Source organism: Oncorhynchus clarkii, chromosome 25 (genome assembly GCF_045791955.1).
Source record: "Oncorhynchus clarkii lewisi isolate Uvic-CL-2024 chromosome 25, UVic_Ocla_1.0, whole genome shotgun sequence".
NCBI classification, from domain to species: domain Eukaryota; kingdom Metazoa; phylum Chordata; class Actinopteri; order Salmoniformes; family Salmonidae; genus Oncorhynchus; species Oncorhynchus clarkii.
The window spans coordinates 26540556-26555912 of NC_092171.1; the positions used below are offsets into that span (position 1 = coordinate 26540556).

The 15357-nt window shown below is 43.2% G+C and overlaps 2 protein-coding genes across 3 annotated transcripts; one reads left to right on the forward strand and one right to left on the reverse strand.

The window, feature by feature from the left end:
- Positions 1-715: 715 nt before the first annotated feature.
- On the forward strand, positions 716-1837 carry LOC139383983 (interleukin-17F-like). Its single transcript, XM_071128612.1, has 3 exons — positions 716-748; positions 926-1167; positions 1603-1837. Exons 1-3 carry the CDS (start codon positions 716-718, stop codon positions 1835-1837), a joined length of 510 nt encoding a protein of 169 aa, XP_070984713.1.
- Positions 1838-2225: 388 nt separating this feature from the next.
- On the reverse strand, positions 2226-5633 carry LOC139384005 (stathmin-4-like). Of its 2 annotated transcripts, XM_071128633.1 has the most exons (6): positions 5578-5633; positions 5391-5483; positions 4935-5140; positions 4487-4678; positions 4064-4081; positions 2226-2716 (listed from the first exon to the last, which is right to left on the reverse strand). In XM_071128633.1, the coding sequence occupies exons 1-6, from the start codon at positions 5588-5590 to the stop codon at positions 2708-2710; spliced, it is 531 nt and encodes a 176-aa protein (XP_070984734.1). In that variant the 5' UTR covers positions 5591-5633; the 3' UTR covers positions 2226-2707. The 2 variants fall into 2 exon arrangements, with proteins under 2 accessions (XP_070984734.1, XP_070984733.1); XM_071128632.1 differs by lacking the exon at positions 2226-2716 and having other exon boundaries at positions 3297-4081.
- Positions 5634-15357: the final 9724 nt, after the last annotated feature.

Below are 15357 nucleotides of genomic sequence, written 5' to 3' on the forward strand. Positions count from 1 at the left end.
TTATTCTACAATGTGGAAAATAGTTTTAAAAAACTAAAAAAACTTGAATGAGTAGGTATCCAATGTTATGACTGGTAATATACATGTAGGTAAGGGTAAAGTGAATGTCCATAGATAATAAACAGAGCGTAGCAGTGTGTGTGTGTGTGTGTGTGTGTGTGTGTGTGTCTGTGTGTGTGTGTGTGTGTGTGTGTGTGTGTGTGTGTGTGTGTGTGTGTGTGTGTGTGTGTGTGTGTGTGTGTGTGTGTGTGTGTGTGTGTGTGTGTGTGTGTGTGTGTAGTATGTGTGAGTGCTAGAGTCCAGTGAGTGTACATCGAGCCTGTGCAATGATAGTGATAAAAATGATAATACTTGTCGTTAATTAATTGTCCTCAACTGATATTAGCCTTTTGCCACTGACTTTGTCATGGAACAAAGTTATCTGGCCCAAATATGGACCACACAATGGACTTGAAATTCCCAAAATAAGACAATAACTTTTCCATATAAGTCAGCAGTAACTATGTGCACTACTTTTCATGCTGTGTGGTTACTTAGTGCTTACTAAGCACAGGATGAAAATCAATCACAGCATCGCAGGAAGTGAACCAAGTGACGAATTCACACGGTCACTAGGCCACTACAGTATAAAACTAACAGCATCACCTCAGACAACCAGACCAGGACCACAACACAGCAACAGAACAACCAGACCACAGTACAACACAGCAGCATCATGGTATCTACTTTAAGCTTCCAGTCTTTGACGGTAAGTGATGACTTTAGTTTCTTCAAGATATTACTGGATTTTGCCACTGGTGTCTGTATCAGCTGGGGAAGACATTAAAATGTGTGATGTTTGAAAAGTAAGAGCCCCAATGAAACCTGGGGTAAAGATCCATTTCAGAGGTGGTACCAGGCTACTAACAGTCCCTCGGTTCCTCAGGTGCTGTGTATGAAGGGGGTTTTGGTGATGATGATGGGGGCAGAGGCGGCCCCCCGTGCCCATCCAGAGAAGACAGAGAGTCACACACGGACCACACTGCAGACACACAAGAAGCCTGCAGAGTCAGAGTCTTCAGGTCCCGACACAGTAATTCTCCCCCTGCACCTAGACCCAAATTACTTGGTTCCTTTCCATTCCATCAGACCTATTTACAACCATTCAATCTCCCCATGGACTTACAAGTAAGAACATGTAGCTTACACATACACAATGCAAATGTCACAATACAAGGGGACATCGATACCAACACCAAGACACACACACACAAGTTTTGTGCTTCTATCCTTGTGGGGACCTCAAATGTATTTGCATTCAAAATCCTATTTTTCTTACCCCTAACATTAACCTTAAACCGAACCATTAACCCCTTACCCTAACCATAATTCTAAACCTAACCCTTAAAAGCTTAAAATAGCCTTTGTCCTCATGGGGAGGTCGGACATTTTTCTTGTTTTACTATCCCCCCCCCCCCCCCCCCCCCCCCCCCCCCCCCACACACACACACACACACACTGTTTTTATACCGTTCATACCTTTAAGATGCTTGCTTTGAAAGTATGAGAAATGATCAACTGTGCTCTGTTGAATACATCTCTAATATCGTCCTCTCTCTCCAGCACTACCTATGATGATAGACGCTTTCCCGCCATCATCTCGGAGGTCAGGTGCTCTCTGAAGGGATGTCTGAACATCAAGGGTAAGGAGGACAGGAACCTGAAGTCCAAACCCATCTTCTACCAGATCCTGGTCCTGAGGAAGGTGATGGGAAGTGGGAAGAAATGCCACTACCGGCTGGAGTCAAAGGTCATCTCGGTGGGCTGCACCTGTGTCAGGCCTACCATCGAACAGTAATGATATTAGAGTGACGAGGTCCAGCCTGGTGGCACAGCTGGTTGGGCCATGGTGCTGGCAATATCAATGTTGAAGGCTCAATCCCTACGTGTGTAGAATGTATTGAGAGTATTTGTGTGTTGGTTTTATGTAGCTTTGGCTGTGTCATTAAAAGATTGATTTGAATAAATCAAATATGGATATGTTTTCTATTGAGCTTTAAATCACACAATTGATTATGTATTGTTTATTTTGGGGTTATTTCATGTATTGGATAATATTTTCATTTGATTTAAATAAAGAAATTCACAATCAATTCAAAACAACTCTTTTTATTCCTTTTTGTCATCTAAAATGGAGCACAATTTCTGTACAGTAACAAACAACCACAACATACCCTGACCTCAGTAGAGTTACAATGATGTTGGCTCAGACAGACTCAAGTTTACAAACCAAACACATTAATGAAATTTGAGTTAAAACCTTGCCTGAAGGTGTGAGCTCAAAGCACAATGTGTGATATCAAAGTGGTTTTACTGAAGTATAAACACTCTGGCTCATGCTCATACTTACACTCACGCTCACACACATGCCCCCACTTCCCCCGGCCCACCAACCACAAACTCCACACACACACCAATGGCACTGTCGGCACATTAGTGAGAATCCTGAGCCGAACTCTGTTTCAGCTCAATCTTTTTTGTTGTACTGGTCAGATCCTAAAACATTCCTCTTCAGTCGTTAACTTGACCACCTCTCACGTGTCATCATTAAAATCTCATAGTCTCAGAGTCTTTTCTCCAAACAACTGAACCCAGAGGGCTACAGGCTGGCGAATGGCCTCCCAAAATGGCTTCCAAAATAAGTTCAGCTTGTGTTGTGATCAGGCCGTCATGACACCTACAACACAGAGTTCAGAGATAGGGCAGTTAGCTAAGACACAAGCATGCGCACACACCTGACTAGTGCACATGTAAGTAAGCATACAAACAACAAGGATCTCTTACACTGACTTTTACTTTTTTAATTGATATTGAGTGACATATCACATACATCTGTAAGTAGTACATGTACGTGCAACACAGTCTATTCTACGACTAATCACAACTACTATGTCTGAAAACATACAAAGAAACTAGCAGTACAGATGTAGGATCTTAGTTTGCCACAACAGGAAAATAATCCTGCAGCAACAGGAAATGTGATTATAATTCATGTGATTATAATGCATAGAGATTTTGTGGGGGTTGATACATTTTTCATTAGGGCAAATCAAGTCTGACATTTCAAAGTGGAAATTACAAAATTTAGAAGCCTTTTAAAACTCAAATACATCTCAAGTTTGCATTTCAGCATGTTTTAGCTTGCGTAATACATTACTAGGAGTTTTAGTTAACTAAAACATCAACCTCTAAGAAAAATGTCAGAGGCAATAACTTATTTCTCTGCTCCTAGTACTGTATTATGCAAGTCAGCTGAGTTAATTCATATATTTATTCCATACCATGCCTATATCTTTCACTACTGCAGAGAGAGAATATTCTCCTTAAAACCCCTTATTTTAATGTAAATTCTCAGCAACAAAAGAGTGATCAAATTAAGATCCTACATCTGTACAAAATATCAACATACTGGTGAAAAGTAAGATCCAGTATGATGTGTAGAATGCTTTAAATTTAAGTATGTGTGTCAGTGATTTTATTGACCAGAATATATTTCCATTTCTTGCAAATAATTATGTATTAATTGTATTTTATTTTCATTTTATTTAGCCAGGGTAGTCCACCAAGTTACAATTTCCACTGTTTTCCAGGGTTTCCTGGGTTCATGGTCTATTATAAATGCCAAGCCTACAAAATGTGCCAATATCCACTCAGTGTGGTTTATAAATTGTGCATAGCGCTGTTATACTCCGCTACACTCAAGCGCACTACAAAACTACAACTTGATTTTCTGTCTCTCCACCATTGCTCTGAGGAAACCACCTCTGCCTGCTCTGAAAATAACCAACTTCCATTTTTTGCTTTTGTTGACTTATAAGCACAAAAAGATTGTATGCACACCTCCTATTCCATCACTGTGAATTCTCATCTGTCAAACAAATTCCATTTCCATTTTAAGAAAGTGTCTTTTTTTGTTGTATTTTCTCTTCTCTCCTTTTCTCACTGAACAAAACAGAGGCCCCACGCTCTCTCTCCATCTCTCTCTCTACCCGCTCTCCTCCTTGTGCTCTCTGTTTTTCCTCACCTCCACAGCGTGCTTGTCCTGAAAGAGAAACACAGGAACCACCCTTTAGATTTCCTGTCCGTTTCATATCAGGGAAGAAAATATTGGTCAAAAGTAATGATGATCTATGGATGTTTAGTCAGTAGAGTGTATCTCAATTACATGTGTATGTCTTGATTGTTTCTCAAACCAGCTACGTTAGATAGGGACAATAATAGTTTCAATTTTGTTACACAGTATTCATTCTGAACTTTAATATCACAAAAAAGAACATATCTCAACTAACTAGAACTGTTCTGCCATAATATAGATAATATCCATGACAGATTAAAAAAAGGGAGCTAGAGTCAGGGTTGGAGTCGATTCCACTTAAATTCACTTCCTGTATTGAGTGAATTGAAATGGAATGGACCCCAACCCTGCCTAGGGTATCAGTAACTCTACCTTCTCCTGCAGGCGTTCCAGCATGGCGGCCAGGTGTGCCTCCCGTTTCTCCTTGTTGTGCTCCATGCGCAGCTCCAGCCGCTCCTTGGCCAGCCGGATGAAGCTGTTGTGTTCCTCCAGGGCCTTCTGGGCAACCTCGCGCTCATGTTCCCGCTTTTCTGCCAAGTGCTTCAGCAGCTCAGCCTCCTGGCACTAGGAGGGTATAGAGGGGTGGAAGAGAGAGGGGTGAGTGGATAAACAGAGACCGGAGTGGGCAGAGAGCCCCACCACAATCTTTATCCCTTCGATAAAACAAAGCAGTCCCAATTAACACTTCAAGAACTTCCATCTCTACCCCAACAAACTGGGAACAGACAATTCTGACCAACATTCTGTGAGCATTCCACCATACCAATCTAGAAACAGTCAATGCTGTCTTTCTGTCTTTCTTTCCTTTCTGACCCCTCACCTTTCTCCTCTCCTCCGCGGCGTCCAGCTTCCTCTGGATCTCCTCCAGGGAGGGCTCCCTGCGTGGGGGTGTGATGGCGAGGGTGTTCGGACCCCCGTCGAATGAGGGTGGCTTCAGGATGACCTCGAAGGCCTGGCCGGACCTTCTCTTGTTCAGCTCAATCACCTCCATATCCCTGATGATGCACAGGTTCAGGTCCACCACACCTGCAGAGGGCAGGCAGAGATGAAGCAAAGTGTGAGATTGTATAAAGGAAGAACCCAAAGGAAATTGGGGACCAATGAAACAGCGGGGGTGGGGGGGGGGTTGCCATTTGTGTAGCTGCCATTTTTATCGGCCTCAAAAAAACAATATTATATTTATCTGATTACTGGCTCATTGACTGAAATGGCTTATAGGAAGTGCTGTGGGAATGGTAGGTTGATGATTGTGTTAGAATTGTGTAAAACCGTTTACCTTCTTTCTTGGTGGGCTTTTCTTTGGGTTCATGTAGGATGCAGGAACAGAAGATGGACGCTAGAGGGAGCTCCCGCATCTTGTCTCTGTATGCTGCAGGGGAAAAAATATTAAGTGAGATCAGCATTAGTCTCTCTCTATCTCTCTCACTCACTCACACACGAGCACACACACACACACACAGTACCTGCAAGAGTCATTCTGCCTCTTGTTTTTCTTCTAAAGACACTGTGGTGAATCAGATATTTCTGAAAGGCGAGACAAAGAAAATTGCTTTATCATCAGATCCTGAAATCTGCAAACACATGTTAAATCCCTGTATTGCTACAAAATCCCACTACCATTACAATAAAACTGGCCCATCGTGAGCTACTGTGAAGCCTTCATTCAAACCCACTCATCAAGAGCACTTGAGGCCCTGCGCTTGTCACGAAACGAGAGAGGGAGGGGTGTGAAAGAGATAGGGGGGTGGAGGGAGAATGGGTGAGAGTACCATCTGTATTCTACCGCAGAAGTGACCTAACCATTCTCAAGCCCTCTGTCTCTCCTCGTGATAATCAGATGGACAGATCACACTCATTACCAGAGCATGGTACTGTATTGTTATGATAAAACAAGGCAGGGCCTACCTAGCTTGCTCACATAACATACCAGCCTTATTGTCTACAGCAAAAAAGAAGAGAGTGATGGAAGGAGAGAAAAATACACCTATTGAATTCTTGATAATAACTTAAGTATTTCAATTTATGTTGGCTCCTGCTCTTCAAGCAATCACTGTGACTCACTTGTGGTACATTCATTTCACCACAAAAACAACAATAGAATCCACACACAGAGAATCTAAATATTTTCTCTCGCTCTCTATTTGTTTTTTCTCCTCTTTCTCTCTATCCACTCTCTTTATCACTGCCATGCTGATACAAAGCTACCTCGCAACAGTAGCTAGGCCACTAGGTCACACAATACATTCCCCCCTACATACTCAGGAAGAGTAGCAGCTGATTTCGCAACAGCTAGTGGGGATCCTAATAAACTACCCCCCAAAAAATGTCAGTCACGACTAGCTGTAGGACTACTGTTCCATATTGAACATTGCTGTTGTTGAGCCCGCCTACTGTGAGCATTGACTGAGAAGTAAATCCTTGAAATCAACATGCATTTCTGACTTACACTGCCTTCCAAATCAAAGGACCCCACACTATCTTACACACAGGAGTGAACATGCACACACACACACACACACACACACACACACACACACACACACACACACACACACACACACACACACACACACACACACACACACACACACACACGCTGAGATCACTTTCCACTGCAGACTCACAATCTCCTCATTGCATAACAACCTGCATAAAGTCATCTCAGTCATCTTGTACTGATCATCAACGTCAGCTTTCTCGCATTAAACTGCTTTGTCACCAAGTGAAGCACTTTTTAATAAATGCATAATAAGCCATGCACGCTGTATGAATTGCATAAACTGCAATTATGTGAATTAAAGCCACTTTACAAAATAATCTAGGACAGACAGTTTCTTGTAAGCATCACTACATTTCAATGTATGATCTCCATCTATGGTTACTCTGTTCAGCCAAACACTGAGCACACACCTCTACAGCAGAGGTGATGTAAACTCCCTGTGTATCTCGGGGGATGTCATAGTCAGTCTTGCACAGAATATCCATCATCTGACTGCAGCAGAGAGGCATCTCATACATACACTCAGATAGCTAAAGCCTTTTCAAATATGACACAGCCCAATATTTAGTGAACAACAGACAGACTTAAATCAGCTAAATATACAAGAAAAGAGCTTTGGAAATTAATATAACATTGTTGAAATTAATATAATAGGACAATTATCCTGGATGCAGAATGCAACCTGCCATACTTTTTTGTTGTTTCGGTAGTTTAGATGGACTCACCCTGTGCTGAGGAATGCTGGTGGTACTCTCCTATGTCTTTATCTTGCTTTTTTCCTTCCCTCTTTCTCTACTGTTTGGGCTGTGCTCTCAGCAGCATCAGCACCACAACCAGCTATTGCTGCATGACATCACCTCCTAGCCATCCCATTGGCCCAGAGGAATCCAGGCCCCTGATTGGCTGGAGAGCTGGTGGAGAGGAGCAAACGGGGGTAACGTGGAGGAGGAATAGGCAGGGGTTAAGGGGATGTTCTTTAACCCTTTGCTGAGTGGAGGCAAGCTGCAAGGATGGCAACATCCTAAATAGTGAGAGAAACAAGATAGAGGTATTTATACAACCCATTAATTAGGGTAATTACTATTTTAGCACTTTGGTAGAGCGTCTGATGGAGGGCACTGACTGACACGTATCAGTGATTTTGCATGAGCGTTGCATGTACTTTTTCCTTTGCAGCGCATAAGGACTTGACTTGGACTGAAATAGGTGCCAGTACTAATTTTGGGTGCCGGTACTGTTTATATTTAGGTGCAGGAGATCCACAATACTTTTGAGCAACAGGAGATTAAGCAGTAGAACATTTGAGGTGCAGGTATCCAGCTCCAGTGAGCCCCTGCCCAAGTCAAGCAATGCAACGCATACAATGCACTCTGTACAAAAAGTTATTTGCAAAATCAGAATCACAATAATGTTGAATGAAGAGCTGGCTGTGGCTGGTTTGAGTCAGTCAGGTTCTAGCAGTAAATGTCAGATCTATTACTGTCAGCACAGATGGATCTATGTCTCATCATCTTCAGTCCCAGAGATATTGATGTCTAGGCTACACTCACCTTGCCAACAGTCCTGTCTGGATCAGCTACCACACACACACGCTCATGTGTGCACGCACAGACACACGGTGTCTGGATCAGCTGCGGCCTGTCAAATGCTATTTAAAACAGTCCATCTGTTCTTCTGGTTCTCCTCCAAGTGTCTCAGTTTTAATAGTATTTAAATAAAGTTGAGATGTAAATTGACTTTTTAAATAGTGATCAATATACACTGAGTGTAACAAACATTATGAACACCTACTCTTTCCATGACACAGACTGACCAGGTGAATCCAGGTGAAAGCTATGATCCCTTACTGATGTAACCTGTTAAATCACCTTCAATCAGTGTAGATGAAGGGGAGGAGACAGGTTAAAGCCTGGATTTTTAAGCCTTGAGACAATTGATACATGGACTGTGTGTGTGTGCCATTCAGTGTGTGAATGGGCAATACAAAATATTTAAGTGCCTTTGAACAGGGGTATGATAGTAGGTGCCAGGCACACTAGTTTGAGTGTTTCAAGAACTGCTGCTGGGTTTTTCCACACTAAACATTTTCCCGTCTGTATCAAGAATGGTTCACCACCCAAAGGAAATTGAGCCTACTTGACACAACTGTGGAAACCATTGGAGTCAACATGGGCCAGCATCCCTATGGAATGTTTTCGACACCTTGTAGAGTCCATGCGCCGATGAATTGAGGCTGTTCTGAGGGCAAAAGGGGGTGCAACTCAATATGAGGAAGGTGTTCTGTTTTGTACACTCAGTGTAATTTGCTTTCATTTAAGTACTTTTATTGGTTCCATAATATAATGAAAAACACTAGAGAACATGCAGGGTGTGCAGGTATTTATTCCAACCCAGCACTAACACATCTGCCTCACTATCAATGAGATGTGTTAGTTAGTGCTGGGCTGGAACAAAAGTCTGCAGACCCTGCAGCACTGTGGGACCAGGACTGTCCAGCCCTGTACTGACAGTGTGAGACACCACAACGCTAGATTCCATTCAAAACTACATGTTCCATGATGCCATGCTTGGAAGCGGTGTGTGGAACAGATAGGGTTGCAAATTTCTAGGAACTTTCAATAAATCTTTTTGGGGGATTGGAGGATTCCCAGAATCAAGAGGAAATAAGCAGGCAATCTGGAATCCTCCAACCAGGATTTCTGGAAAACCAGGGAATTTATTGAAAGTTCTTGGAATATTGCAATCCTAGGAACAGAACACTAAGTGCTCTAAGAACATCCCAGTCACGTCAGGAACACAGACTCCCAGCATGACCATGTCATCACTCAGGGTTCACAGCACAAACAGGGAGAGACTAGCTGGAGAGAAAACAAATAAAGGCAGGATATGAGATAAAAGAGGGAGAATTTGATACAATAGGATGAAAGTAACCTGAGCCATCCACCAATTTAATTATCTAAACATTAAAACCTACATTTCTGTGTGAAGACTAACAAGCATCAATAGCAGGCAACATTAATATTGATGATTGTGCCCTCAAGGCGAGAAGTCGGCTGCATTCGAATGATGTCATAATACATGAGTGTTGTAAGGCAGGGGTGGACGGCAGGGACTGCAGAGTGCAGTGATTCAGGAGGCAAATGAAACAAACCCATTAACACAGCACGCAGTAGAGAGAGGTGGTTTTATCATCTCAAGGTGCATTGTAATTAGACACAGAGTGTTGGGGGTGCAAAGAAGGGAGGGTGCCGACACACACGGTGTCCTCATCTGCTATCCTGCTAGCACCAGCCCAGATGATGTCATGCAGCTTCATGCCAGCAGGAGAGTCGTGTGCAGAAGGGAGAATGTGAGAGACAGAGAGAGAGGAGGGGATGAGAGTGGATGCTGATGAGAGAATGCGCCTGTGTTGGTTATGAGCAGAGGAGAGAGATACAGTGCATTTCAAAGGATGCGGAGAGAAAGAAGAGGAAGGAAAGAAAGAAAGAGAAGGGCGGAAGAGAGTGGGAGCGGTCATGTGCGGAAGAACAGAGCCACAGAATTGGAGGCAGGAAAGAGAAAGAGATTGATGGCGAGAATGGATGGATGATATTGTTTGTATTACACATCTCCATTGTCTGCAGAAGTGACAGAGCAAACCCAATCACATTTATTCAGTGTAAAACAATGACATAAACATTCCTAGAAGGGGGAGAGGATGGGAAGAGGAGAGGAGGCTAGGGTAGATGATGTGTTGCAAGGAAAGCCTAATCATCACCAGTAACGCTCCAATTATGTCATTTCCAGCCAATCACAGATGCTTCTTCTTGTCTTTGCAGATGCAGTGCATGTATCTGACCCCTCATCCACATAGATCACATAATGACACAGCAAACAATGAGGACAATGTCACAAGGAAAGATAAGCATTATTTCACTTAAATGTAATATTCATAAATACCAGACATCAGATGATGCAACAACAGTCATGTTAGCATGGGGTGGAGTGGAGACCCACATGGTTTAACAGTAAATCTATATAAGGGTTGTGAGGGGAGAAGGGAGACAGAGGTTTTCAGTGCTATAACGTGTTTGTAAGGGGGTGGCACAAAGGTGACATAGGTTTACGATAAAGATATTCATTTAGCTTGGTATGGTGGGACAGTCTCTTGTTTGTGTGAAGGGGTGGGGAGGTCTGCAGTAAATCTATAAGTGCTGTTTGGGGAGTTGGTGTGGGGGGCTTGTCGGTCTGCAGCGAGCCTCTGTGTAGTGGGATGATGAACTCACTGCTTCAGTACCATGTTGTTGACCACTCACCCATACCAAATTAGACTGTCATTAGACTGTCATCTCTCTCTCTCTCAATTCAATTCAATTCAATTCAAGGGCTTTATTGGCATGGGAAACGTGTTAACATTGCAAAAGCAAGTGAGGTAGATAATATATAAAGTGAATATATAAAGTGAAAAACAATCAAAATTAACAGTAAACATTACACATACAGAAGTTTCAAAACAATAAAGACATTACAAATGTCATATTATATATATACAGTGTTTTAACAATGTACAAATGGTTAAAGGACACAAGATAAAATAAATAAGCATAAATATGGGTTGTATTTACAATGGTGTTTGTTCTTCACTGGTTGCTCTTTTTTCGTGGCAACAGGTCACAAATCTTGCTGCTGTGATGGCACACTGTGGAATTTCACCCAGTAGATATGGGAGTTTTTAAAAATTGGATTTGTTTTTGAATTCTTTGTGGATCTGTGTAATCTGAGGGAAATATGTCTCTCTAATATGGTCATACATTGGGCAGGAGGTTAGGAAGTGCAGCTCAGTTTCCACCTAATTTTGTAGGCAGTGAGCACATAGCCTGTCTTCTCTTGAGAGCCATGTCTGCCTACAGGGGCCTTTGTCAATAGCAAGGCTATGCTCACTGAGTCTGTACATAGTCAAAGCTTTTCTTAATTTTGGGTCAGTCACAGTGGTCAGGTATTCCGCCGCTGTGTACTCTCTGTGTAGGGCCAAATAGCATTCTAGTTTGCTCTGTTTTTTTTCTCTCTCTCTCTCATTAGAATTCAGGGTTTCAATCAATCAAATTATTATCTGAAAGAGCCTAGGGCAGGAAATAGAAGAAGACAGAACAGAAGTCATGTGTAATATGTATGCCACAGCAATGCATATTATTCCTTTCATCTCCATCAGATACAGTACGAAAGGATGATATGCTGTATTCCAGAGGGCCAGGTCAACACACTTCCTGAATCCACTTAACCTCCTCACACTCCAAACCCAGAGGATTATGTCATAAGGTAAGACTCAATATTGTAATGGCGGCATGAGTCATCTGGCTAAGTGAGACTGCTGGACCAAAGTTACCTTAACGATAAATCAAATGAAATCAATTCTATGACGTAAACCTTATTTCATATTTCTAATATGCCCGCGGGACAATATAATGATGTCATTTTGCAGAATGCATGTCGTCATTGGACACCACAGATATATCCTCTTCCCTGAAAACAAAGCATAGGTCTTTGTTACGACGTGAGAAATTAAACGTGAAGGCAAGTTAATGCATGAAATAGGAAGCACAAAGTTAATGTTATTGCATGAAAAAGATAAGTCTGCTATGTTGTGCACAGACAAAAGCTTATATGACATTTGACCGCATTTTCTAGTCCCCAAAAAGAGTTCAGTTGTGTCAACTTGTCGCGCAAACTAGATTTCTGTAGATTGTAGTTACACCATCCTCCTCATACAGCGTTCGCTTTTTCCTTGAAGACGTGATCACTAGTAGGCGTTTTGACATTTTCCTGCTGAGCTGTAAATTCCTCTGCCACTCTCCATATCCTGTTTTTGTTCTGTGTCTAGCGGAATTTGTAGTCCACGAGCTGTGAGGGGAGTGGAGGGTGTCAGGGAGAGGGCTGAGTGTGAAGGGTCCTGTAAATGCCAATGCGGAAGTGAGTCACCATCGCCGGAAGAACACAGCAACACAGGAGGCGTCTGGCTGCTGCAATTGTTTGTATTGCCACAACACTTTTATCTCATCTCTTCTGAGAGTCGGGGATTGTGTGTGTGTAAATCTGTGGTAAAACCCATTAATCTTGAACAAACTAAGGGAAACTTTGACCATTAAGAGTAAAGACCAATCTGTAATATAATCCACCCATCTCTCTTAAGGCTATATCAATTATTGTTGTGCAAAAAGCAGAGTTGTCAGAGCAGATGAAAACTACATCTACGGTACAGATCTGGAAACATTGAAGAGTTGGGCCGAATAGAGAGTCAGGGTGTGATTGGGCCCAGCCGACTCACCTAAGTCACTAACAAATGTGCTAAAAGTCATAAGCGGTTCTTCTGTAGGCTAATGATGTAATTTGCCTGCAGGAGGCAAAAGGCTGTATTCTCAGTCTTCACAGAATACCATGCTGCTGTATTTGTGAACGTGGGAGAGACCGTTTGATTCTTAAGCCAGGAGAGAAGGCTTCAAAACTACACTGCTCAAAAAAATAAAGGGAACACTAAAATAACACATCCTAGATCTGAATGAATGAAATATTCTTATTAAATACTTTTTTCTTTACATAGTTGAATGTGCTGACAACAAAATCACACAAAAATGATAAATGGAAATAAAATGTATCAACCCATGGAGGTCTGGATTTGGAGTCACACTCAAAATTAAAGTGGAAAACCACACTACAGGCTGATCCAACTTTGATGTAATGTCCTTAAAACAAGTCAAAATGAGGCTCAGTAGTGTGTGTGGCCTCCACGTGCCTGTATGACCTCCCTACAACGCCTGGGCATGCTCCTGATGAGGTGGCGGATGGTCTCCTGAGGGATCTCCTCCCAGACCTGGACTAAAGCATCCGCCAACTCCTGGACAGTCTGTGGTGGACGGAGCGAGACATGATGTCCCAGATGTGCTCAATTGGATTCAGGTCTGGGGAACGGGCGGGCCAGTCCATAGCATCAATGCTTTCCTCTTGCAGGAACTGCTGACACACTCCAGCCACATGAGGTCTAGCATTGTCTTGCATTAGGAGGAACCCAGGGCCAACCGCACCAGCATATGGTCTCACAAGGGGTCTGAGGATCTCATCTCGGTAGCTAATGGCAGTCAGGCTACCTCTGGCGAGCACATGGAGGGCTGTGCGGCCCCGCAAAGAAATGCCACCACACGCCATACTGACCCACCGCCAAACCGGTCATATTGGAGGATGTTGCAGGCAGTAGAACGTTCTCCACTGCGTCTCCAGACTCTGTCACGTCTGTCACGTGCTCAGTGTGAACCTGCTTTCATCTGTGAAGAGCACAGGGAGCCAGTGGCAAATTTGCCAATCTTGGTGTTCTCTGGCAAATGCCAAATGAACTGCAAGGTGTTGGGCTGTAAGCACAACCCCCACCTGTGGACATCGGGCCCTCATACCACCCTCATAGAGTCTGTTTCTGACCGTTTGAGCAGACACATGCACATTTGTGGCCTGCTGGAGGTCATTTTGCAGGGCTCTGGCAGTGCTCCTCCTTGCACAAAGGGGGAGGTAGCGGTCCTGCTGCTGGGTTGTTGCCCTCTTACGGCCTCCTCCACGTCTCCTGATGTACTGGCCTGTCTCCTGGTAGCGCCTCCATGCTCTGGACACTACGCTGACAGACACAGCAAATCTTCTTGCCACAGCTCGCATTGATGTGCCATCCTGGATGAGCTGCACTACCTGAGCCACTTGTGTGGGTTGTAGACGCCGTCTCATGCTACCACTAGAGTGAAAGCACCGCCAGCATTCAAAAGTGACCAAAACATCAGCCAGGAAGCATAGGAACTGAGAAGTGGTCTGTGGTCCCCACCTGCAGATCCACTCCTTTATTGGGGGTGTCTTGCTAATTGCCTATAATTTCCACCTGTTGTCTATTCCATTTGCACAACAGCATGTGCAATTTATTGTCAATCAGTGTTGCTTCCTAAGTGGACAGTTTAATTTCACAGAAGTGTGATTGACTTGGAGTTACATTGTGTTGTTTAAGTGTTCCCTTTATTTTTTTGAGCAGTGTATATACACTTATGATCAAAACACTCATGGCATTCTCTCAACCAGCTTCACCTGGAATGCTTTTCCAAAAGTCTAGAGGGAGTTCCCACATCTGCTGAGCCCTTGTTAGCTGCTTTTCCTTCACTCTGCAGTCCGACTCATCCCAAAACATCTCAATGGCAGTTGGAACCAAAAATCTCCGATATGAACTCCACACCAAATGACAAACTTCCACCGGTCTAATGTCCATTGCTTGTATTTCTTGGCCCAAGCAATTCTCTTCTTATTTTTGGTGTCCTTTAGTAGCGGGTGCTTTGCAGCAAATCGACCATGAAGGCTTGACTCACGCAGTCTCCTCTGAACAGTTGATGTTGAGATCTGTCTGTTACTTGAACTCTGAAGCATTTATTTGGGCTGCAATTTCTGAGGCTGGTAACTCTAATGACGTTATCTGTTGCAGCAGAGGTAACTCTGTGTCTTCCATTCATGTGGCGGTCCTCATGAGAGCCAGTTTCATCATAGCACTTGATGGTTTTTGTGACTACACCTGAAGAAACTTTCAAAGTTCTTGAAATGTTCTGTATTGATTGACCTTGTCTTAAAGTAATGATGGACTGTCGTTTCTCTTTGCTTATTTGAGCTATTCTTGCCATAATATGGACTTGGTGTTTTACCAAATAGGGCTATCTTCTATATACCCCACTACCTTGTCACAACACAACTGATTGGC